The 26690-nt window shown below is 42.0% G+C and overlaps 1 protein-coding gene across 2 annotated transcripts in view; it reads right to left on the reverse strand.

The window, feature by feature from the left end:
* Positions 1-26690, reverse strand: part of RNF145 (ring finger protein 145) — a 59290-nt gene that overhangs the window by 17422 nt on the left and 15178 nt on the right. For both annotated transcript variants that reach the window (XM_033140385.1, XM_033140386.1), the window contains exons 2-5: positions 24640-24853; positions 15766-15874; positions 8428-8519; positions 1286-1521 (exon numbers count right to left, since the gene is read on the reverse strand). In XM_033140385.1, the coding sequence (XP_032996276.1) occupies positions 1286-1521; positions 8428-8519; positions 15766-15874; positions 24640-24823 (621 nt within the window). In that variant the 5' untranslated portion in view covers positions 24824-24853. The remainder of the gene's footprint in view (positions 1-1285; positions 1522-8427; positions 8520-15765; positions 15875-24639; positions 24854-26690) is intronic.

Genomic DNA, 26690 nt, shown 5'->3' on the forward strand with positions numbered 1-26690 from the left:
CCAGGCATTAAGATTTCCTGCACAGGTTGCATTAGAAAGCCAGCTTATTTTTAATGCCCTCAAAAGAATAAGAACTAAGGCAATCTAAACTACTTACATACAAATAAGTTGCATTTGGTTTATATTTTTTATTATGTCTTTTTCAGTGATCCACCTTGAATAAACTTTCAAATAAGGTATATCCATGTAAACTATTTGACAGGACTCTTGTGAGGATAAAAGTGAGGGTTCTCTTTCATTCAGCTTGCCCCCAGTTTCAAGCAGATGTTGTGGGGCCGCAGCCAATTACATCATGGGTGCCACGGGCTGAAGTACTGAAGTTCCCTCCACTAACACGTCTGCCACATCATAACAGCAAATGCAGTTTTAAATGTAAAATTAAGGGATGCCATCATCACACCCTCCAGTGCCGGTGGTTCTTGCATTTAATGTTTCATTAATCAATATTAATTATCCTTCAGCTATTTGGCACTGACTGTAGATCACAAAGCAAGACTGAATTGATTTGATTTATTATATTTCAATGCTGCTTTTCATTCAAATGAATCCCAAAGCAGCTTGCAAACTACTGTCACCAGGGAGAGCCCTAATTTCCCCTGCCCATTTCCCCTCCTTTCCATCACCGCACAGATGAATGTACACACAGATCAGATAGCGAGTTCTCTGTTAAAGAGAGAACATACCACCGTGTTAATTAACAAGCTGGTGGTTATTTATATATATCTTCAATTCTACAGCTGCATTTGAGATTGCAGCAGTGTAATTATCTATTTCAGTGTTTCATTAACTTCACGGATACATAGTATTTTTGGGTCTAGGGGATTCAATCCTCATGAACACTCATACACAAGCGGAGGAAATGCTTACGAACAGCAAGAATGGTACATATTGGAACTACTGTCAAAATGTTTCGCATAGCAGAAAGCAACGTAGGTGGCAAGGGCGAAAGGGAGCTGTGGGCACTGAGACCTCTATTATTTCATGGGATAAGGCAAAACTGAAATAAGATAACAATGAAACCCTCCAATGTACAGGGCTAAAAGAGACCTCTGTGTTATTGGTACCTGCACTGCACTTTGCATTACTCAAAAATAGCCATTTTTAGGATTGGCTCACAATTACATTCTACAAGCAACATTACAGGTAACCCAGACTTGCATCCGAAACCTAAATGCTGGATATAGGTGCGTTTGTCTGCATATGTATACGCACCCACCATATTACGAAAGTATGCAAGACCTAACGATAAAACCAGTTACTTCATTTCAACATGCATACATCTTACCTGGACAAGTTCCCTATATGCAGACTTGGCCAGATTGTATGGTACGAGGAGATTGGATGCCAAAAAATAGAGAACTTCCAAGCCGGTGAAAATCATGGCAAATTTGTTGATGATCACAATAGTTTCCAGAGGGACCAGGCAAAGCCGTGCCAGCAGAGGGAGCATGTGAGCAGAGAAGAGCCAGATTTGTTTGGTTTTCATGACACAGGAGCAAAGGGTGCATACCACAAGCTGACCTGAAAGTGACAGAGAACACTGAATAGCGACATCCTTTCAATTTCAGCAAAATCTGTGTCTTATTAGTGGCTCCCACCTCCCCCAGTAACCTCAATTAAGCAGCGCCACAGCCTAGAACGCAGCCTGACACATCTTATTTTGATTAAATACATTGTCCTCATGCAACGATGGGCTAAATCGACAGCAAAGGGGGAAGTACACACTGGGGACTATGCAGGGCTGGATTTAGGTTTGATGAGGCCCTAAGCTACTGAAGGTAATGGGGCTCTTTATATGTCCAGCTGTCCTTTGTCAACAACAAATCGTCACTGTTTTTTGAATATATGCTATATGGTCATTTATGGACCTAATAGGTATCTAAAGCCATTTGCACATGTTGCCATGCAACCAGTCCATGCAGAATGTAGGCACCCTATATACAGGAATGAGCAAACCAGTGATATTTTAGGGACCAGGCTAGCAGGCGGGGCCCATTACTTACATCATAGGAGCCTACACAACACTGTTGCTGTTTGTAGGTTTTATCTTATTTGTTTTTTTTTAATCTTATATTTTGGAAATGTACATCCAGTTGTGTTTTTTCCTTTAAATTTTTTGGGGCCCCCAAGAGAGTGGGGCCCTAAGCTATAGCTTGTTTAGCTTATACGTAAATCCGGCACTGGGACTATGCGTAACTGCCAAATCTAAATATGTAAAAGCTGCATACGAAACATAGCTCAACTAGTGAAGCTGCTTTTTAACAGAAGGCAAAATTATGGTTGCTGCATGTTTTGTGAAAATATGGGAGGACTGTGGCAAAAATATAGCCCTGGGCAGTGAGCTTAAGGCAAGGGTAGCAAAACTTTGCCAGTCCAAGGCGCACAGTCCCTCATGTGCAAGCTCATATGGCAGTGGTGGGTGGGGTCAGAGACAAGTATGGGTGGACCAACAGATGTGATCCTTACCTTTGTACACTTTACTTGGTCAGAGGTTTCTACACGCACACCACTCCAAGCAAGCAAGCGGCGCTATCACACTTCAAAAGCATGCACCAGAGCACTCCAGGAAAGTGTGGAGCACGACCAATGGGAAATGTGGCTTTAAAAGGGTGTGTAGTCTGGGCAGGCCCCCAGGGGTCACCTGGAGTGTCATGGAGGGCCACATAAGGCTTCAGGGCTGAGGTTTGAAGGGCTGCCTTGCATATTATATTTCAATGATATATATATTTATATTTATACTTTACAGACTGGCTGTGCGTGCTTATCAGTGCAAACGTAAGCACGGTTACTCAGAACCGTTGCACCAAGGTCAACAGAGCTTACTCAGAGGTCAGTGTGCCTACTATAACCCCAGTCTAAAATTTGTACTGTTTGAAAAAAGCTACACGGCTTCCCTGCTGTGTATGTCATTACAACGTATGTGCAGTTAATAATAATGAGAGGGAGGGGTGCCATTTTAATGGCTTCAGCTGCAGGAATAAAAGAATAAAATGAAAAATGTAACGTATGAAGCAAGTTTCTCCACGCCCAAACTTAGCTCAGAGTAAGTGTGCTTAACACTGAAATGCTGCTCAAAAGATATTAATATGCCCAAGATGCAGCTTTCTCATGACTCTTGAGGGAATACTTAGGAACTCTTGATTAGATAATGAGGCTTTCAACTTTCATAAATGGAAGGATGCCCTCATGGCCACAGTTAAGAGTGACTGCTGCAAATAACACAAAGGCTCATGCTGCAATCCTGTGCCCACATACCCAGGAGTAAACCATATGGAGCTCAAGGAGAATTAATAACACACAGGCCTTGCACAGGATTGCACTGTCAGAAGCCAGTCAGGGAAACATAAGTGTCATGGGCCCACAGGTTCTTAAACCATGGTGTTGAACTGTTAGGGTCGGCTCTTTATAACTATGTGCTTTGAAAAGTGGCAGCCAGAAGCCACTTCGTCTTAGGAAGACTGCTTCCCAATTACCCAACAGAGCCTAGGAGGATAGCTTTCAAACTATTAGGGATGTGCACAAACCACAAAATTCAGTTCAAACCAATACTCTGCACTTTTTAAAACAGCCACCCGCAGTCAGAGGTAGCTTCACACCTTATATGGTAAGCTTTTAAATATGCTTTTAGCAAAAGCCTGACTGTAGCATTTTTTCTTCTTTTTCTGACAGCTGGATCACCTAGGTGCCACAAAACCCATTAGGGGCTCTTTGACTCCTATCATCTCATATAGACCCCATTTCGCTTCTGAGGCACCTCACCTTAGTTCTGAATTCATCCAAATCTGATGCATACCATTTGGATACTGTGTGTGTGTGTGTGTGTGTGTGTGTGTGTGTGTGTGTGTGTGTAAAACAGATCATATTCTAAAATGCAGGCTGTAATATACAAGTTGTTTCACAGAAGTGAAAGTAAACATACCATCTGTGGAGGTGCTTATTTAGATGGCTTGAACTTTCCACTGTTTCTAACTTAGTAATCGTTGTTTTGTATTGTGGCCCAAAACACACACACACACACACACACACACACACACAGTGCAACACATTGTAGCTGTTACACAATAAGCCTTTTAAAGGCAGCAAATCCTTTTGTGTCGAAGCTAGTGTCATCAGTGACACAACAACACCAAACTTCCTATACTTGTACCTCTTGTGCACACTGACTGGGTGATCCTCCCTTCTGGGAGTGGGAAAGTGTCATTCATATAACGGATCTGTTAGAACCAAAGCTACATCCTCCAATTTCATCCACAAAAAAATGCTGATTTCCAGACACTAATGAGGACTGACTGAATATTAAAGCAAAGTCTTGCTTGTGGCTGCAGCTAAGTGAATAGTTCAGAACTTCTGAAGTACTGTACACACATTTGGTTACTTGAAATTGCTCCACACCCATTTATAAGAGAATACAGAACATGATTCACACAACACAGATGACAAAACTGAGCTTGAGAGTGAATAATCTAAGAGCAGGTGATCTGAGTAATAGTCTAATTAAAGCAGCATATAAAATGCCCAATAATTTAGCGCCTTCTTGAATTCTCCTCCTGTTGCTTAACTTCGTATAATTTTCTCTTTGCAGTTTTCCAATTATAGGTACAAAAAGTGAATGCACATTGGAAAGCAAAGGCAATCTTTAAATTCTACAGAATTGTTGTGGTGCCCCCTAATTGGTTGATGGTATGAACAAGCCTGTATGCCAGCTGTCTTCACCCTCTCAGATACCTTCAGTCTCACCCAACCACCTTGAGACACGGCAGAGAGTTAGACAATCCTGTTTGTCAATTTAACTTTTTAATTTTATTTTGTTAGGTCCATCTCCTTTTACATAATCATTGGTGCAACTGGTACTTTCTTGTTCCAGAGGGAAATGTGGAACACACAGCACAAACCTGCAGTCAAAATTAATTACACACATCAATATTGAAAGCAATTTCGCAACCTTCCCATATGCTAAGACACACAAGATGGGAAAGTTTTAAAATTAGCCCAGTGTTCTTGAGACTAGCTTAGTCAATGCGGCTGGAAAGAGGGAGAGAGAGAAAACAACCACACCAACAGCAGAGTACTTTTGTGCACCAGCCCATTAGTGTGAATGCTGGAAAATGGGATTTTTGAGCAATTAGTTTGTCAGCTATGAAACAGAAGCCATTCATTTTGCTTGTTAAGCCCTTGCACTGAAGTATGATGCTTGGAGACTTAATCATAGCTGAGGGCTAATTTCCATTGCAGTCTGTTTATCATTACACAAATTAGAAAAATGCAGGAGCAATCAGATCAAAGGGGGGCATATATTCTGATTTGAATGTCTCTCACAAGAGGCAAAGAAAATAAGCTCACACCTCAAGTTTTAGGTTAACTGCAAGTATTCTTATCATGTGGAAGTTTTGTGGGAACAACCAGGGGTGCAGAGACTGATTTGATAGCAAAGGGTGTTCAGCTTTGTGCGCTTAAGCATGCCATTAATGCAGAATGGTGGCCATAACTCAGATTCTTGACCGTATCTCTCCCCACCTAATCCTCCTATTATCTCAAGACAGGTTCAAGATGCCTATGCATGTTGCTATTTAAGGAAAAAACAAGCTGAGAGCCCTGAGTGCTGGGAGCATGTGTGTATATATGCATAGACAGATAAGGGAAGGAAGTTCCTCCATTCTACAACAGCATAAGAAGGTTAAACCAGAGCAACTTCCTGCTCACCAGGCCCTGACCTTTAGCAATCAACCACTATAATTCAAATGACCTATAACAGGGGTTGCCATTGTGGCACATGCACCCACAGAGGCATTTACAACTGAAATTATGGTGGAAAGCAGGATTATGTAGCAATGCAACCAACAGAATAGGTTGTGGTGTGTGTGTGGTGCCCTTGTTTGCATATGTACCTAAGAGGGCCAAATGTGGTTGGCAACACTTGCCCTATAGTGCTGACTGTTGAGGTTGAGCTTTTGGTTAGCAGGATCCCTGAGTGGTACAGTGCACAGACTAGGCTGCTGGTGGTACAGTCGTACCTTGGGCTACATACGCTCCGGGTTGCATACTTTTCGGGTTACGAACTCCGCTGACCCGGAAGCGCAACCCAATGCGTGTGCGATTTGCGCATGTGCAGAGCAATTTTTTTTTGGTCTGCGCATGCGCAGAACAAATTGTTTGGGTTACGTACTGTAACCCAGAACGGATTAAATACGTAACCCGGGGTACCACTGCATTGTTTACCCGTTACCACTTGCCACTCAGAGATACTTTAGGATGTGAAAACTCTTTTACAGCTTAAATTGAGTCCTGGAGGTGGGCTTAATTACCGTAGGACTGGAGGAAGCAGTTTTTTTCTTCACTTCTAATTTATTCCACCACCACTCTTAGTTTCTAAAGGAGATCAGAGCCCCAAACAGCATATAGCTGGGGGAGGAAATTGGGGTTAAGGGATGATATATGCTTTATGGTGCAAATCCTCCAGTCTAACTAGAAGAGCTATGTTCAGTCCTTGTCACTATGTTTTGCAGAGGGGATTGTCTCCCTTTATTTTTTGTATTTCCAAACTTTCACTTCTCTGCACACCTGGGCAGTCCTCAGAAATGTTACTTTATGTCAGAAATTTAGGATACCAGTCTTTCCTGGATACCCACTGAGGACGATTTCAGTCCTACAAGCTTAACTACCAGGGCTTTCCACATAGAGCCCCAAGAACTACAATTTTGGGAGAAAGGCTAGGGATTCCCAAGAGGATTCTCAGCTTACCCACAAGAGGTTGTATCGAAGTAATGAATTAACCTGGATGGGTCTACTCTTGACTAAAAGTTAGCTGAATACAGTAAATTGTATTTTATAACTAACTGCCCTCCTCCCACCCTCAGTGAGAGGCTCAGTTTGGCTACTGGTGAAATGGAAACTGGGAAATTAAAAACAACAACAACTGAGCCAGCAGAACTGTTGGAAGATTAAAACTAAATAGTTTGGGATTTTAAGAATAAATGCCAAGAAAATAGTTCGAATCAGGAACTTCTTTTCCAGAGTGCTCATGAAAACAACATGCTAACTGTAAAATGGAAACTGATTGAAAGCATATTTGTAAGGAAAGAGACAATCCTTTTCAAGTAGTCCCTGGTGGTAGTGGTGGGACTTTTTTTTTTAAAAAAAATGATCATAGAAATAAGTGGGTGTTGCGAAATTAGCTCAGAAGGGAAAGCAGCCAGCCTAGCCAGAAACAGCAACTTTTTATTCCTGCGTTAGAACACACACCTCTAAAGAAAGCTTTCAGGCCTCCCATCTCTGTTTTCTCAAAAACCACAACACATTCACCAGAGCAAAGAGACTGAAAAAGGTGGGATTTCTTGCTGAAGGCTGCATTACTGGAAGTTTCGGTGAATGAGCTGTTTAAAAAAGTTACTGCCAAAAGACAAGCTGATTTCCTGTCAGACCAGCTGTAACATTCTCATAAAGCAGAAGATGAATATCCCTTTGTAGGGCTGGAACATGCTTTGCTTATGAAAGAAGGTCCCAATAAGCCTTCAAAAACTGGCCAAAGCCACAAGGCCACCATGGACACAAAACACCCCAAATCAGTCTTGAGTACAATGTTAACTTATTTTTGAACAGCCTGGTCTGTAACTTTAAAAAAAACAAAAACGGATCAGCATTTATTAATTTCCTTCTTCCCTTAAAATTTTAGCTCTCAGATTATTTTAATGTTGATTGTTTAGTTAGGGTATCCTCATCTACATCACAAAAAGTCATCTAAAAAGAGAGGAAAGATTTCAAGGGCCCTGCTGCTCTTCCTTATGGTTCTTGCTCTATAAACCAGTCAAAACATGCCTTCAAATAGAGGACAATCCTCTGATAGGCCTCCAAGCAGAGGACTGTCCTCTGGGAAAAAAAAAAAATAGAATTATTGATATAGTGTGGTGTTTTTATATACCCGGTAGTATAGTGGGTGTGGCGTTTTGTTTTAGTGTCATTATATAGGGGATAACAGTGACTCCTGTCTCAAAACGGCCCCACAGTTTCTTACCAAGGGCCTGTAATATTTGAAAACAACCGAACAAAATTCACAGAAACGTGTAGCTGCAATTCCCTGCCCTAAAGCTGGAACCTCCAAATATTACAGGTCCCTTACTGCTTAATCCACATAATCCAGATCACAGGTTGGCACAAATAGAAAACAGGACTGAACGAGCAGACCATTCCAAAGAAGACACAGAACAAGCAGTACCCAGTAACTGAAGAAACGGAGCCAAAATTACAGCTATGGCCTATGAAGCTACACAATCACTATTAATTTTGTTTGCTATAAATGGCAAAACACAGTTGCTGCGCGCCAGGCAGATAAATATGGCTGAAGAGGATGATTTTGATTATGTGACATGTGCTTTCATGGTACAAGAAAGAACATCGTGCCCCTCAGGAGATGTCGAATTTGAGTGTACTCACCTATTAAGGCTGTCATAAAACGATTCATGGAAAGAGGTTCTAAGTACATTGGCCCTTCATAGCCAGACTCCAGCTCACTCCTCACATAATCCCTGAGGAACACAATGAAGCATTATTAAGTCAGGTGTAAGAATGGGTGCCATTAACTGTTTATACAAAAAGACCCTCCATTTCATATATTTTTTGCCATGCGCATTCCAGGAAATCACAGGCATTTATTGTCCATTTGTTTAGACAAAATCTAGCAAAGATTTGTATGGATGCTCCTGAAGTACCCGAGTCTGTTATACTCCTTTATCATAGTTTATCAGTCTGAGGTTGTATAAGGCATCTCCTGGTATTCCTATCCAAGTCAGACCACTGGGCCCATCTAACTCAGTAGCTGACCAACAGCAACTCTACAAGGTTTCAAGACTGGGGCCCTTCAGTGCCCTTACCTGCTAGAGACTGAACCTGGTACCTTCTGCAGATGCTCTACCACTGAGCTATAGACCTTCCACTTTACATCTAAAGAGGACCAATGTCACATGTGGCAATTGTGCAACTGGCTACTTTGCCACTATTGCGCACCATTTGGAAACAAGTGCTGTTTCCCAATATCACAGAGGGAGTGGGGAGCAAAACCCACTCAGAATTCAAAGAATTGTCCTAGGTGCAAGCCATGAAAATGTCCTGTATGAAATAGCCCTCAGTGAACCCATAACTCTTCTCACTTTAAACTACAGCATGTATCGTGCCTTATTGTTCCTAGAAATTTCACCAGCTTTCTTTAAACTGAATACATCCTATTGAGAAATGGGTTACAAAAATGTGACGTTTGCAACCAGATAAGCAGAACAAGCCTCATAAAAATGTATCAATTTCATTAAAAAAAAAAAGACGTTCCATATATGCATCATGTTCTTTTCCTGTTTTGGGGACAGGAACAAAAAATAATTAAAACCACTGTTGCATCTCTTCAAGCAGAGAAGCTTTCAATGGTTTACAAACACTTCTGTAATCCAATCTAAATACTAAATAATCTAAGAATTGGGGCTACAAACAAGCCACAAAAAGGCTTATACAGCCATAATTAAAGCTGTATACAACTTAAGCCATACATTGATTAATTAAAGAGGCAGACAGGCTGTATTTATTACTTGCTCTCATTGGCAATGCTATTTTTCTGAGTTAACTTTCAACAAGTAATGATTCTCTCAAAGTGATTGATCGTGAGAGAGAGAGAGAGAGAGAGAGAGAGAGAGAGAGAGAGAGAGATGAGTCTATTCTAAAATATATATACCTGTAGTAAAAGGTCACATGCTCAACTTGCAAAACCCAAGTTCAAATCTCAGCTGAGATTAGCCTACTGACTATTAGATGGTCTTGGGCTACTCAGCCTCAGTTTTCCCTCTCTTAAAGAAGTTTAAAAGATATCCAAGATCACAGGTTTTCCTGAGAACGTAAACACTCTGCACAGCCGCTACTTGATGCCACAAAATGTTTACTGAGAATAATGATATGTGGGACTTTTGGGTAATAATATTTAAGAGTGCAGATTTCTGTATAAAACTGATGTCTATGCTTTGGGCTTACCAATGGGCTTCTACAACTGAAACAACAATCCACAGAATTGGTTGCAAGGATGAATGAGACTGAAAGGCATACCAGAACCATGAAGAAACATAGATCAGCCTTATTAGTATATTGCATCTGATCTTTTTAGACTCCCCAATAGCAAAAAATAGAATTATTAATTTCAGCCAGAGCTACCAATGGAAAAGAAAAATGAAACAGAAGGTAATACTGAAACTCTCTTAATTCTTGCCCCTGTCCCCCAGATCCTTTCTACTAAACAGCTGATTCTACCAAATCTGCAATCTGAAGAGGAGCCAAGTGCCAAGATACATGCTACATATTGTTCCATGTTGCTTTTTGCTGATAGATTCCCCCTAGCCCTCCCTGTGAGGGGAAGCATCCACAGGAGGCTGGAATCTTAAGCAGCAGAACAGGCAAAAGATGCTGGTTAACCCTTGCCAAGCCAGCCATCACCCCTCAAGCTGCTTTTTCACAAATGAGCAAAAACAGGGGTCCTGGCATTCCCCTCTCCCCCACTCCTGTAGGTAGAAATCAGGTTTAGGAAGTTATTTTGAAAGGGCAAAACAGACGATAGGGAAAGTATTAAGACAGTGAATGAGTGTGTGTGTGAGAGAGAGAACACACACACACACACAACCTGGTCCCCAAGGAGTGTGGCTCCCAGGGGGCACAGATGTGCTTGCAGAGGCTTCCCTGACATCCACAGGATCTCCTCCCCTGCTGCAATTAGCCATGAAAGAAGTATTCTACTGTAGTCAATAAAATAAAATAGGTTGCAGTATGTGCCTGGTTGCCCTGTGTGTATTGCACACAACAGTTTCTCCAGTTTGCAGTTGTGTCTATGGGCCCAAAAAAGGTTGGTAACCCCTGGATCAAAAATTCCCAAAAGTTCTTTTCCTTGGGAGAACAGCAGTAATGAAAGAAGATTGACGTGATTACATGAAAATTGTAGCTTGGGCCCAATTTTTAGAGCCGAATGTGAAATTTACAAAGCAAGCATGCAAAAAGAGAGCAAAATAACTGGTAATGCAAATTGAGGGAATAACTGAGTACCAAGTAAAAGAAACTCTGTCTCTATTTAGGAGAGGCATATTAATTTAGGAATTTTTATGTGGGCTTCTGATTTATTTATCCTTCATAGCCTTGTGCTCTTGGACTTAAGGCAGCGCTAATCATAAACCGGGGGGGGGGGGGACCCACTCAAACTGCAACGTTAGCTGGATAACAAATTCTTCTCTTTAACTCATTACAAACTATTTGCCTTCAGAGTTATGAAACTAACAAAATGAGTAATTCTCTTGTTATAAACATTTTAAATATCTGCCGTGAAGTAGCAAGCCTGACACAGGTACACAGAAGAGGTGTTTGAAGTGCTACAAGTAGGTGAAGGTTACGCTACATGTAGCCGAAGTGGCTCTCTTTAGTCTACAACCTGCAATTAAAATGCATGAGAATAAGCAAGGAAACTAAAGGACCGATAATGCTAGTACATTACGACCTTCTCCCTCCATCTTTGCGGCACAGATTCTCCCTTTTTCTTGTCCAGCCAGTAGTACGCAATTTGTCACTCTGGAAGAGTGTCCACCATGTTTCTTAAAAATCAAAATTTTAAAAACCCCTTAATTTAAAAATGTTTGTACAATGGTACCTCTGGATATGCACCAGTTGTGTATCCTTCAGGATGCAAATGCGGCAAACCCGGAAGTATTTTTCCAGGTTTCGCCCCGCGCGCATGTGCAGAAGCAGCCCCTCTGGTTGTGGAAACCTTGGGATCTGACCGGAGGTCCGGAACGGATCCCGTCTGCAACCGGAGGTACCACTGTATCCCACCCTTTGTATTGTTACCCCACAGATGGCTAACAGTAAGTAAGTAAGTAAGTAAGTAAGTAAGTAAGTAAGTAAGTAAAGGCTCTCTCAGGAATGATTCTCAAGATGGATCCTTGCACACCACACACAGTGAACTAATCTCGTTTAAAAACAAAAGACACATTTTAAGAAGCATTTCTGAACCTACTTGAATGCATTCTTGGGCATACAAGAGACGTATTTGCAAGCTAGCAAGGATGAATTAATTATAGGCAACTGTGGTTTCTTTAGCCACATCAGATAATTCAACAGAAACTTTTGTTGCCAGTCTTCTCTATTAAGGGCAAGTATCTACACAACTCCTTTCTAGCTTTCATATTATTACTGTCATCTTGGATTTGTATGTGCCATTTATCTGTAAAATTTCAATAGCACTCATTGCATTTTTTGGGGGGGGGGGGGCATTTATCCATCTCTTTGAAAGTGTGGGAAAAGGAACTGGAATGAAAGTGTGAACCTGACAGCCAAGGATTGAGAATACTGTGCAGTCAGTGGGACTGCTGAAGCCTGAGAACTTGAAATGGCCGCATGGAGAAGAAAGTTTGGTAGCCTCTAACATACTACTGTATTTCCCCCAAATGGTGGGTGTCCAATGCAACTTCTATTACTCCAGAACAAGAGTTTGCTCAGAGAAAACTCATATCTTCATTTCATGAGTCAGGATAAACCTGGATTCCTATTCCCCCTATCACTTGATTATATTCTACTCTATCTCAACAGCCACTGCACCAGTAATATATGCAAAGGGCTTTAAAAACTCTTAAAAGCACTGTACAGTATAAGATGCTATGTATTAAGAAAAGAAATACTTTGCCCTGTAGCTACATTGTAATTATGAGCCAAGCTTTCAAAGGAATCCTCTAAGGATGTTTTCAATATAGTAGCAACTAAAATGCCATAATAATTAGCTAAGCAATAGCCCTGTTTATTAAACTGCTATTAAGGAGCACAGGAATAAATACAGAGATAAATCTGTAGAGCTTGCTTCATTAGTATTTGTTTTATTCTGCTGCAGCAAACAGGTTGCTGAATAACCTCATAGGGGGGTGCACTGTACTGTATATGAAAAGAAGCTACAGTAGCACATGAGACCATGTCCGGAGATTAACAAATGAGAATCTTGCCACAATCCTGCCCTTTTATGCATGTAAGGATGTGCACCTAACAGGAAGAGGTACTGCCAGGACCCTATTAGCTTCCCTAAAACCATGAGATGATGGAGGCCTTGGCAGGCCAGTTTGCCCTCAACCTCCTACAACCTCTGGGAAGCAAACGAAGACCTTCCCTCTATATTCAATGAATGATGTCCCAGAATTTTCCTTGCTCTCTCACATACCACAGCCTGACCATTCAAGCTGCTAGTCTGCGATTATGTGGATGCTGTGCATTCTCTGGGCACTGCATGACAACGAAGGAAACTTCTGTACCTGAGGCCTGTATCAAGGTAACCAGAACAAAATGGGGAAATTATCTCTGAGCATTAAAAAAAGGTGAAAACAATGTGAAATAAGTCATACAGTTCAAAGCAATACAAAATGAAATTGCTGAACTTTACTATTCCACATACATACATTGATTGGGTAGGATCTAGATATGCCCTTCTGTTCATGGAAGGAACTCTGATTCAATGGAGGTTCCTACAGACAACCCGAACCCCACACCATCTCCCACACTTTTCTGGAGGATCCCACAACCCTCTGGAGCATCTTTGCAGGCGTTTACAGCTGGGTTGGCCAATGTGGTGCCCTTCAAATGCTGCTGGACTACAACTCCCACCAGCCCCAGGAAGCACAACCAATGGTGAGGGATTACAGGAGTTGCCAGCCAACATTTTGAGGCTCACAAATTCCCCATCCCTAGCCAATGTGTATGATTTAAAGCCAGTGTACCTGGCTCTGTATACACAGAGTCACTGCCGAATCAATTTATCCTATAATAAAGGAGGAAAGGGCAGCATACTTGTTGATGTAGTAGTAGTAATGAAAGAAAAGATGCCAAAGTGAACCTATACAAATCATGGAAAGCTTTGAGAAAGTTAGGAATGTACGGGGGGGGGGGGGAAGCTTGCTTGATGGGGCAGATGGGAAACCGACTGACTACTGGATTATTGTAATTTGAACAAGATTCAGGCTCATATATACTCTCTGCCACCTCCTTTCATTTCTGAACAAGTATATTATCTCCTTTGTTTACATGTCTCTACAATGTCCATTTGCTTTTCTCTCCCCAATTCCAAACCATCTGCTGGAAGATAAATTCTGTTGGTTTTGAAAGCCAGCATACTACTTTCTGGACATCAGTTTAAGACACCAGTTTCCACACCACAGAGCACTGCAAAGAACTGGCTTCTACTCCACATTCCTTGCATTTCCTACACAAAATCTCCAAGATGGCTCCTCTGCTTAAAAAAAAAAAAAAATCAATGTCTGTGCTAAGGAGAATTTTTCTCCCTGAAGAAAACTTGCAGACACCATGGAGTCTTACTCTTCTTTATACTTCACCCTCGGCTATCCAATGTCTAACTTTTTATTTCACACCCTCAAAGTCAATAAATTCCTTGCTGCAAAGCTAACCGGAAAAGTAATAAATATCTACAATAACTGTCACAGCAATGATTCTTTATGCTCTTGGCTACCTTCCTAGCTCCCCCTTCCCATATTTTGTCCACCGTAGGCTGAAAAGCTGAATCACGTTGTTGGCCCAGAATGCAACTCAGATGGCAGAAGTTCAATAGCTGGCTAAGGATGGCCCTGCGTATCTGCTTGACACACATAAATATGCTAACACAGGGATGGGAAACAGGATCTGGCCAGTAGGCTGAACGCTGAGCTTCCCCACACCCCAGAAGCCCACTTTCGTCAGGCGCTGGGTGGGTGCAGCTTTAGGAAAACAGCCTTGCAGGCCATATCAGAACCATTGTTGGGCCTCATTAGTTCTGCAGGCTGGAGGTTTCCCACAGCTGTGGTAACATGAAGGGAATGATTTTTCTGCATAGTTAAATAAACCTTTTGTTTGAAAACATAAATGTGACAAAAAGTAAAAACACAGTATTTTAAAAAATCTTTCATAGCAATGTTATACTTGACACTCAAAAGTGCACACGTGTTATTTCCCTTTTCTTCATACATGTAGGTAAGGCTTGCAGATTCCAGACAAAAGGAAGGGTTGTTGCTTGAGCTGAATATGCCTACTAACCCAAAGTCTGAATGTGAAGATGTGAATACATTGGGGGGGGGGGGAAGAGTTAAAAGCCTGCAGAATTGAAGACTCCCTAGAGACCCTGATGTTGGGAAAGATGGAGGGCACAAGGAGAAGGGGACGACAGAGGATGAGATGGTTGGACAGTGTTCTTTGTACAACTAAAGTCAACAGAAAGGTTTCTCATTCATTCCCTGGGAAAACTAGTGTTTGACTAGGATTGTGGAATCTGAGTTCAAATCTCCATTCTCCTACAAAGCTCAATAGGTGAGTTGGGGCAAGTCACTGGCACTAATTTAAACCTACCCCTCTTTTGTGAATAAACAAATGGGAGTGGGAAGCATACACATCAAGATCCTTGGAGAAATGCCATAGTATAAACTACAAGTATAGTCAGCAGAATAGAGTGGGAGGCAGATTTCAGAAATCACCCTCTGCCCTCAAAATCTGCTCTAGAGGATTGGGGAGGGATTTCTGGAGAAGATCTGGGGAGGGTTGAGTTCTGGAGGTGGGGAAGGGGGCTGTCAAAAACTGATTACCCTCACTTTCTGTCAGTGGACAGTCACCACTGGCTACCACCTTCTATAAATAGATAAATGAAATAAATGACGCAATTTGCAAGTGGAAGTTATTGGCAGAAAACTCAGGAAGTTATATGAAAAGCAAAGCTTACAAGGGTAGTGAGACATCTCTTACCTGGATATCTGATGACCAGCATACAGCAACAGTGCAGTTAGAAAATACAGGTAGAGTTGAACCAGGTGTTGTCTGGGTAAGGTTAGGAGCACAACACTTAAGATGTAACCTGGAGAAGAAATGGAAATAATTTCACAGTTAAGTCCATGAACTTTAAAAAATGATTTTATTCATTTCTTTTAAAAGTGAATTTAAAGGAAACACTTTCTGCATTTTTTTAAAACAAAAAAGCAGGTGTTATGGCTAGAGCCATAGCAAATCAAGAAAAAGACAATTAATCTTAGAGAGGTCAACTGATCCACAAAACATCAGCTATGAAGCCCACCTAGGTAATATAGTTGTCACATAGGGCAGAATCCCATTGGTTTTTCTGGTCCTGTTGCTCTAGTGAAGGTACCTATTAGCAGACTAGGAGGGGGAGGCTATTTTTGCAAAATCCCCCACCTCCTGCATCCCCCAGAACAAGCACCCCCATTCTGTTCTGGAAGTTTGGGAGGCTGTCCAGAACAGATTTTCAGGAGGCAAGGTGCAAGGGAGGGAGAGAGAATTGACAAAAGCCCTTCAACTTCATGAAATCCAATCACAGATCTCTCCCATGTAGTTTGGCCCAACAAAACCAAGCAAAATAATTGCAAGCTGAACATAAGCCAGCAATGCGAAGCAGCTTATAAAAAAAAGAACATAATGCAGTCTTAGGCTGAATTAACAGAGGCAGATCGCAACAGTTCCACTCTAGTCTCTGTTTGTCAGGGTGCATCTGGAATAATGCACACAGTTCTGGGCAACCCATTTCAGAAGGTTAACAAACTGGAGCATGTCTAGAGGAGAGCAATTAGGATTGTGGTAGTGGAGAGGGTCTCGGAAACCAAGCCCTATGAGGAACAGCTGAAAGAGATGCTTATGTTGAACCTGGAGGAGGAGGAGAAGGGGAGACACTCCCTTCAAATATCTGGAGTGCTGCCATGCAGAAGATGAATCAGGTTTCTTCTCTGCTCTAGAGGGCGTAAAAGAACCAATGGGTTGAAATTGTGGTGAAGCAGATTTCAGATACAAATGTGAGCAAAAACCTCCTAACAGTAAGCTGCCTTGGGAGGTGATGGACTTCCCTCTTTGAGGGGATTTAAGCAAAGGCTGGACTCTTCTGTCAATGATGCTGTAAGCTGCATTGCAGAACCCTAATGGAAAACAGGGCTGGTTTAGATTACCTCCAAAGTACTTTGCAATGCTATGATTCTAATGGTTAGGGAGGTAAGAACGTTCTTTTGCAATTAATCATACGGTCCCTCATTACTACTCCTATCTTCCTTCTCAAGCAACAGTAAACTCATTGAGGAGACAGCTGATGGTGCACCTGTAAGAATACTTTATCATGGAAAGCAACCAAGGAATCAATACTTCAATTCAGGCTCTGAACATTTGCTTATTCTATCAGCTGGGGCTCTGAACACTGCTTATTCTGAATAACGGCAGCAGAAGTGCTCTATTCACTCACTAAGCAAATGACGTTCTTCATTTGTCGTAATAAAAGGAGGTGATCGACATAACTTTGCTGTCAGTCGAAACGTTCAGGAAAAATAAGTCAGAAATCAACGCTGAAATGGGGAAAGACATTTCAGTCTTTTGGATATAGACTAAGATTGTCCTTTAAAAAAGAAAAGGAATCACCAATGAAGTGGCAGTTTCTCAATGTTTTGGTTTTCTAAAGGCCTGTGTTTTACCGGTACATGGCTCCATATCACATTGGGCATGATCCTGATTCCCCACCCAACACTGAAGTGTGGAGGTCACATGCAACTGCTGTGTGAGAAAGGCTTTCACAGCAGTTCACATGTTAAGCTGCAAGCAGTGTTGTACTTTCCTGGAAATTTTTAATCAGGGAAACTTTTAGAAAAAAATTGCCTTGGAGAATATTTATTTTGCATCAAATATTTTCCAAAATCCTAGAGAATGAACCCGTTCAGAATGCTTATTTTACTCTCTCAGTCTCTCTCTCTCTTTTAGTAAGGAAAGCTTTTTTAAAAAAGTATTTGCAGTCGGCATTCATTCACATTGCTACCAAGGAACTAATGAAATGGAAAATTTTCTGGTAGGGGAAAAAAAGCTACAGGAAGTTTTCCCATTTTGGAAACTTTTCCACGTACTGTTTTCCAACCCACATCACCGGCTGCAAGTAAGACAATGCCATGAGCAAGAGCTCTCTAGAAAAGGTAGCCCCAACAGCACAAACCTTAAAATGCCAGAACTGAAAGGCAAAAATAGAAGAGTCAAGGTCACTGCAGCTACAATACTGCTGCTTATGAGCTTACCAATATCTCAGCATTCACTCTGATTTTATGATTGCGGTAACCACTAAAAAAGAAGAAGAAGCACCTTGCAGATTTCCATTTTTTTCCTGCAAAAGCCTCCTCTCTGGCCAAAGTGCATTTACATAATCAACAACGTTGGCGTCCTAAAATGATCAATGCAGTATGTGGGACATCCTGTAAACAACTGAGAATTTTACATCCCAGTAGCTAAACATTCAGAGATAGGGTGGGCTGGTACTCTCTGCGGTAGGACGGGGATTCTGAGAAGAAACTGGAATTTGCACCTCAATTCCAGTCCTCATCCTCACTAATGTAAATGTTCACTAGCATCTCCAGGCTTCTACTCCACCAGCTGCTTAGCAAATCAAGGCCCTATAAAGTGTCTGATCACTAAAATGTCTGTAAATTGTTTCTCTAACATAATCATTGCCATTAGATCAGCTGAAGGTTGGTCTAAATGCAGGCACACAAACACAAGCCAGCGTGTTAGTAGCGCAACACACTGCGCAAGTTTCCAACTTTAAGGTAGTACTACAGAAATGACCAAATCACAGGCTGAAACACCCTAAGCAGGGTTGAGGAACCTGTGACCCGCTGAAGACAACAAGATTGGTAGCAGGTTCAAAGGCATGGAAATAATAAGTAGTAAAGTACTACCGGTAGTTATAGATTCAGGGCAAACACCAAGCACAGGAACTTTAGCACCTCTCTTTGCACCAGTAACATATGAAGGAGGATGCCAACAGTATCCTTGAGAAAAATCCATGGACTCCATATAGTCCATGAAAGTGCTTGTTCATTATTCCATACAAGTACATAACTTTGCATATCACACCAAAATGCAAAATCACTTGCACCTTGTCAGTAGCATTTCTCCCTGTGTTAAAAGCCACTTGAAGTTAGCAGCAATAACAAGGTGAACGTATCAGGCTTGGTCTGCAGTTTCAAGTGAAAATGTTTATCTCCAGTAAACTGTGTCCACTGTTGGCCTTATACAGCCCCTTATCCATGCAGCTACAGCCAGGAATCAGTTATCTATTCTGGAGGACAAATGCAGGCATGAAAGACTAATGGCAACACTCTAATCATCAGTCTTGATCTAATGAGGAACTGTGGGAAACTTGGTTTCGCAGCCAATTCAGTAGCCTTGAAGCTACATTCTATCAGCTGCCAGGCAGTGATTTTAATCCTGCTTTCTCTGCAAGGATTGGGTGTGCAGTTGAGTTTGCCACAGAGAACTCAGTCATGCTGCTGATCCAGCTGCATCTCTGCATGCGTATGATTTGGGGGAAACAGTCTCATGGGTCAAACTGGGACTGTGCTAGGCCAAATTTAGCCCATTGGCTGGAGGTTCCACACTCCAGCTCTAATTACTCAAACAGACGGGTCTTAGTTATGCAGTACAGCGGTAACTTGGACGTCGAACGGAATTCCAAAATGTTGAGGAACCAAGGTATGGCTTCCAATCGGAAGCTGCGGAACTCGTGTTGGACATTTGGGTTCCAAAGAATGTTTGAAAACCGGAACAATCACTTCAAAGCGTTCGACTCCCAAGGTGTTTGAAAACCAAGGTACGATTGTACAGCCATCTCTTTCAATTTCCTCCACAACAGCTGAAGCAAGAATGACACAATGGTCCAGTTCACATGTTGTGTCCATTATGTCTCAATTGCGGCCACTACTAGATGACTAATATGTGTGAAAACTGGCTCAGAGAACACCGCTATCACCGTAGGCACTTCCCTCACAAAAGGACTTAAAGTAAGTAGGTGATAGGCCTACCCTGTTAACTAATTGTGTGTGGGGGGGGGGGAACCTTACTTAACATGCTCCACTCTGCTCTTCCTCCTGTGTTTAAATTATCCATGCATGCATTTCAGCAACCACTAAGGATGGAAGAGGGAATGGATGCAGACCGCACAGCAAGTACTGAATGCAAGAGGATAGCTTTAGCCCTCATGTGCCTTCTCACTGTATTAAGTAACTAATTTTCTGCAAGGAACTCAAGATAGCAATTGATCACCACACAAAAACTCCCCTCCAAGTGCATGATCACAAAGAGACACAAGGCGAGTCATAAGATTATGGGTTCACTTAAAAATAGCTACACTTCTAAAATAGAACATTTGAAAATTAGATCTGTCACTCAGGCACTCATGTCAGCCTGAGCAAGAAGGCACACTATGAAGAGGTCTGTTGAAAGTGCTTAACCAAAACTACAACCTGCTCTTTCCCCCTGTGCATTTCAGTGCCGGGATGTGATCATGGCCTCAAGTGTGCTCTTTGACTTTGTGCCATGGAAGTGAATGGCTGCTGAATGTGCCTGGGAATGCTATTAATGTGACAGAAAAAGCCTCTCAGGGGAAAGGCAGCATATCACAGCAGCCAGAGGACAGAGGTGAGAGAAATCAAATGAATGGTGGGAGAAAGATCAAATGAATGGTGGGAGAAAGAAAGATAGGTTGGGGAAATTGTTATTTATAAAGCAAGGCTTCCTCAGCCCACGCATTTCTGAAGCAGTGACAGATTTATACGAATCATCAAAATTCTGCACTCACATTAACAGGCAAATCCGATTTCCAACTATCTACTTTGGGGCTGGGCAGCTAGCATAACACTATGCAACCTGGATGTTCTTAAGAGAGGAGAGGAATAATATCCAACCGACTGCCTATTACTTGATGGTATTTGACAGAAGTCAAGAAGTGAACCACTTTGCACCTCCGCCGGCATCTGTTTCGTTTCTAAGGCCAATTCAAAGTGCTGGCTGTGACCTAGAAAGCCTTACATGACCTGGGTGCCTCAGGACCTAAAGCAACAGTGGGGAACCTAGCCCATGGCCCTAATTAGCCCTGGCAGGCCTCTGGATTTGGCCTGCAAGGCCATGTTGAGCAATCCACACCCACCTCCCAGTCACTTGATGTCATATGATGTCAGGTCCAGAGATCCACTGTCTCTGAACAGTCAACAACAAAAAGAGATTCAACATATATATGATACTACCAGACAGCTTCAGAGGGCAACATATTTGTGCACATTTATTATTATTTTTGCTAACACTGGAAACAAATATTTTGATAGTACTTTGTTTATAGTAACCTTTTAAAAACCAGGTTTGTAATGCAAACCTCATTTTTTAAAAAAATGTTGCTTCACTGTATTCTCTCTTCCCATTCAGATTCTTCCCTCCAAGCCACTCAGGGTGGTATACATGGTTCTTCCTCCATCCCCCAATTTTATTCCCACAACAACTCTACGAGGCTGAGGCTGAGAAACAGTGAGCAGCTCAAATCAAGTTTCACAAGTGATTGGGGAGTTGAACTCAGGGCTCCCGAGTCCTAACACTTGTAAGCACCCTTTATCTATACAGTGCAAAATGAACTCTGCCTGCTCCTACAATAGCTTACAACTGTGCTGTCTTACAATTAACTCAGATATAAACAGTCAGGTGTCAACTAACTACCCATTTTGGTGTGGAAGTGGGGTTGGGGCTGTTTCTCTTAAGTATATTTTCTCCATAGTTCTGCAAGCCGTACGCCCAGCTTCCGCAAGTCAAAAAGACAAGTTGCAGGCTGTAATCTGTGGTGAAAATCAGTATGCTGCAGGCAGTAGACATGTACGCAGATCATTATCACCCCACCTGCAATCATAGGATTAAAACGGAACTACTACTAGCGCAAACAAAGCAACACTTTTATCACATGTACTCTTAAGAGGGCAGCATGCACAACTGGCAATAGCTGCACTTCGTTTATTTCCTGAGACAGGTTTCACAAGGAAGGATTGCCAAGCACAATGGAAGAACTGTATGCCAACAATCCTCTGGAAAGCCCCAACGCGGCTCACCCAGACTACCCAATATGCAGCTCAGAAGCACCAATCTATAATGAACCCCATTCTCACAAATATGGCTCACATTATGAACTCTTTATAGATCAATGTAGCTGCCAGAGGGGGCTCTTTCTCCCAAGTCCATAAAGCGTAACAATTTATCTGACCATTACATCTGGTTGTGTCACACTGACTTTGGGCATTCCTACTAGGAATAGCCAGTGGTTGCATTAGGCTGAAGAATCAGAGACCTCCCACATATCAGCCTTAGAAAATGCCAGAGGGATAAACTGTCTATGGCAGCTCAAAAGGGAAGTGCCTCTATTTTGTTACAAAGATCTAAGATAGGTCCATTATTTGAAAACACCATTGCTGGAGCTAAAACAGGTCAGACTGGGTCTGGTCAGCACCTGGATGGGCAATTGCTCAGAAACGCTATGTACACAGTCCTGAGCTCTACTGAAGGGAGGTAGGATTGATCAGTGAATTAAATGAATTTACTTATTTTTCCTATCTAGCGTCAGCTTAGCATCTGCACTACAAGCTATTTTATCATATCTACATAATTTTATTTATAACATTATTTGTATGCCACTCTTGTACATCTTAAGCATATGAATGAAATGGGGGAGGGAGAGAATACAGAGAGTACATATACATATAAAAGACATCATGTGGCAAAGGTTATTATTTAAAAATCTAGACCACTTATGACAGTTTACAAACATCAATATAAATGACCATCCAACCGATGAAATCATTCATACTAAAATCAAATAGCAGCAACCACCCCTCTCAGTGAAATATTAACCACTTCTGAAAGCCAAGTCTTCAAACGTGTTGTGACAGCTTTTATTAATCCATGAAGGGCAGGGATCCAGAGAGCATGCAATGGACCTCAGTCTATGTGACCCCTTCTTTTCCTGTGTTCTTGTTTAGCATGGAGCTTTTCAGTGAATTCCTTCCCAAGTCAAAGGTACCATTTCTCTAACATATGAAACGTCCTTTCTTGCTGCTTAATATCCTCCAGGGGTGAGCAGTGCAGTCAACATGGTCTGAAATATCTGAATCTCTGCTTGTTTTATACTAATAAAAACAAGGGCGTGATACCAACACAAATGAAAGTATTTTCCCCTTTGATGTGTTGGGAAGTAAGGCAATGAATCTGACTTGATAGTACAGTAGGATTACAAGATACAGTGGACCCTCAGGTTACATACCGCTCTGGATACATAGCCATCGGGTTGTGAAAGCGGCGAAACGCAGAAATGTATTCTTCCGGGTTTCGCCGCTTGTGGGTGTGCAGAAGTGCTTTGTGCGCTGCACGCATGCACAGAAGCGGTGCCTCTGGTTATGGATTTTTCGGGGTGCGCACGGACCCCCAAAACGAATTAAATTTGTAACCAGAGGGTCCACTGTACCTTAAAAAGAGCTCAGTAAATTAAAGCATAATTATTTTAACAACAACAACAACAGACCAAGTATAAGTTGTTCAGCTCTTCCATCAAGCTAGATGGTGAACAAAGCAAAAATATTTTCCATTCTTTCACACACAATTACAATCACTGGTGGTGTGGGGGACAGTGGGGTATGGCTCAATGGTTCCAACCCCTCTTCTGTTTCCCCATCACCACTTTCCACACACTGAAGGGGGAAGGTATGTTCTCCATGTGCTGGCTCCTCAGCATGATTTAGAACCCTGCCACAGTCAGGGGAAGGGCCATAGTAGTAGGGATAGTGTATTTTTGATAAACAGAAACAAAGTGTGCCAGAGTTTGCAAAATACACACGTGGCTCCATCAGTTGTCAAACGAACTATCCTATGGGACCGCCATGGCCGGCAACTGCACTCCTCAGATGGGGCATGCGAGTATCACACGCCCCAGAGGTGCTTTAAGTGTTATGGCCCCAGCCCTCTGGAATCAATTATCCGCTTAAATGAGGCACCTAATGTCACAATGTTTTGGAGCCTACTGAAGACATTTTTATTCAAGAAGGCTTTCCCCGAGGGGTGACCCAGACACTTATGGAATATTAATTGCATATGTGGAGATATGGGCAGCATCTGTATTGTACGTTTACAACACTATTATACCACTTTAACTGTCCTATCTTCCCCCAAGGAATCCTGGGAACAGTAGTTTGCTAAGGGTGCTAAGAGTTGTTAGGAGACATATTTCCCTCACAGAACTGTAATTTTTAGAGTGGTTTGACGATCAATCCTTCTTCCCAAGAAACCCTGGGAACTGGGGGGGGGGTGCTCTTGCACCTGGTCCAGAAGGTGCAGCCAGTGCAAAATGCAGCTCCCAGGAACATCTAGCTTAACACATATTATATTGGTGTGGAAAGATCTGCACTGGCTACTGACCTAAGTTCAAGGTTGTATTGCTGAAACAACTTGGGACCTATACAACTTGGGACCAGGATGCCTAGCAGACTGCCAATACAGACCGAGCCAATATTTAATACCTTCTGAGGGCACCCTACTGATTTTTCACTTGCTGCCAATATGGAAGCGGGCCTTCTGGTGCCAGCACCCACCCTCTGGAATGCCTTCCCTCAGGTAATTCAAGAGCCAGAGAAAGAAATGATTTTAAATGCCTCTTAGCAACTCAAACCTCTCTATTAAGACTCTGACTATCATTAGATGCTTTGAATACACTGAGAGAGGTTTTGCTTCAGGCAGAATGAAGCACAAGCAGAGAATAAATGCTCTGGCCAGCCAATGCATACTTACCCACGTAATGCATATTGAGAGCCAAGTACTTGTACTGGAAGAGGGGGTTGTTGTTGAGGCTACTTCTTTGGATCTGCTGGAAGAAGGAACTGACATCCCATCTGTACAAGACGTCCAAAAGCATGATGCTTGGGACCCGCAAGGCCACATTTAACATTGCTTCCAACTTCTCCTTGGCAGCCATTCTGTTCCTTATCAATGGATGGGTAGCAGACTGCAAAGAGCAAAAGACAGCAAGTTAAGCACACCAAAGTATCCACAGCATTAGAATTTATGAAGCTGTCTTATACAGAGTGACACCACTGGCTTACGTGGCTCAGTACTGCTCACGCTGACTGAGTAGATGGAAGTTTGATGGTAAACGTTTTTCACAAAGGTGGGCTACAAATCAGAAAAAAAGCACCCCCCAATTTCAACACAATTCATTCAGCTGCAATGTTTTCACCATTTTGTACTCACTCACATTTATTTTAGATTTGGGGAAAGCTTAACTTCAGATTCTTTTTTTATTATTCATAATTTTTATTGATTTTTAACATACATACATGAAACTTATAAATTACATTTACATTTTTGTCCATTGAATTACATTACCAAAAGTTAACTTCAGATTCAAAATAAACCAGCTACCCTTTAAGTCTGGACTCTTTTTTTTTACCATTTCAGTTGTTCCATATAAAGTCTTTAAAGCATGTTAAAAGGGTTGTTGAAACAGGATATTTTATACACAGTTTCACATTTTAGTAATTTTTGTATGATTCGTTGGGAGTAGGATCGGACAAAGACCTGGCATAATATAGGTGAAGTCTTCTAGGCCCCCTTTAAAAACAGGGTTTGCTCCTTGTCAAACTTTCCCCTATTTTAACCAACATTAAAGCCCTCCTTTTCCACACCACCCAAGGCTATGTTGGACGGCGATATGGATGATAAAGAAACACACACTGATCTGGTTGCACATAATAGTAAACCATGGTTTGTATATCAAAAACCAAAGTTAAACATGGCTTGTCCCCACAGGTGATCTAATAAACCATGGCTTGTTTCTGCAAAGCTTGTTTTGTTTCCCAAATGCCTCATGCCTTTGTAGCTTTTTGAGCATCTGTGGTGGTTGGCTAAACAAACCATGATTAGGGAAAGGTGCTCAATTTGCACATAGTGGCATGCAAAGTATAGTTAAGCTTCTGGGCAGCATTCACACATCACACTAAGTCATGGGTTGCTGACCTTTTTTGTCTCAAGGGCCACATTCAAAACTGGCCAACATACACACCCCAGGGGCCACATTCCAGTGCTGGATGTAGCTGTCACACACTATCACCATGTAGACAGACACACAACCAGCTACTGTACTTAGCCATGGTTAAAAATAATAATACAGTGGTACCTTGGGTTACATATTCTTCAGGTTACAAACTCCGCTAACCCAGAAATAACGCTTCAGGTTAAGAACTTTGCTTCAGGATAAGAACAGAAATTGTGCTCTGGCGGCGCAGCAGCAGCGGGAGGTCCCATTAGCTAAAGTGGTGCTTCAGGTTAAGAACAGTTTCAGGTTAAGAACGGACCTCCGGAACTAATTAAGTTCTTAACCAGAGGTACCACTGTAGTCAAACAAACTATGGCTACAACTCTTAGCGATACTGGACACTGGCAGAGAGACACGGGGAAAACTGCTGCAGCCATGTCTGCTCGTTGAGTCAATTTGAGCTCAGCTGTTATATGACTAAACGACACCCTTTTAATAACTGAACTCAGTCTGGGCATAAAGCCTCGAAACTTTGATCTGTGCTATATTCTATTTGAACTTTTAAAAATGCAAGTAATGCATCGGATATTTGATGGACTGACCGGAGGTCCTGTGTAGTCACCAAAGGGATGACAGTATGAACTGGGAGAACTGCATAAGGTGCCCTTCTGTCAATGCAGCTTTCAGCTCTCACAGTCACTTACTGTCAACAGATAGGCTCTGTTGTATGAGAAGGACACTGCATTACTGCTCACTCTGGTGAAGGCTTTCAATTGAGATGTCGGTTAACCCAACGCCTACAAACCTA

The sequence above is a fragment of the Lacerta agilis genome, chromosome 2 (assembly GCF_009819535.1).
Source record: "Lacerta agilis isolate rLacAgi1 chromosome 2, rLacAgi1.pri, whole genome shotgun sequence".
Classification (NCBI taxonomy): Eukaryota; Metazoa; Chordata; class Lepidosauria; order Squamata; family Lacertidae; genus Lacerta; species Lacerta agilis.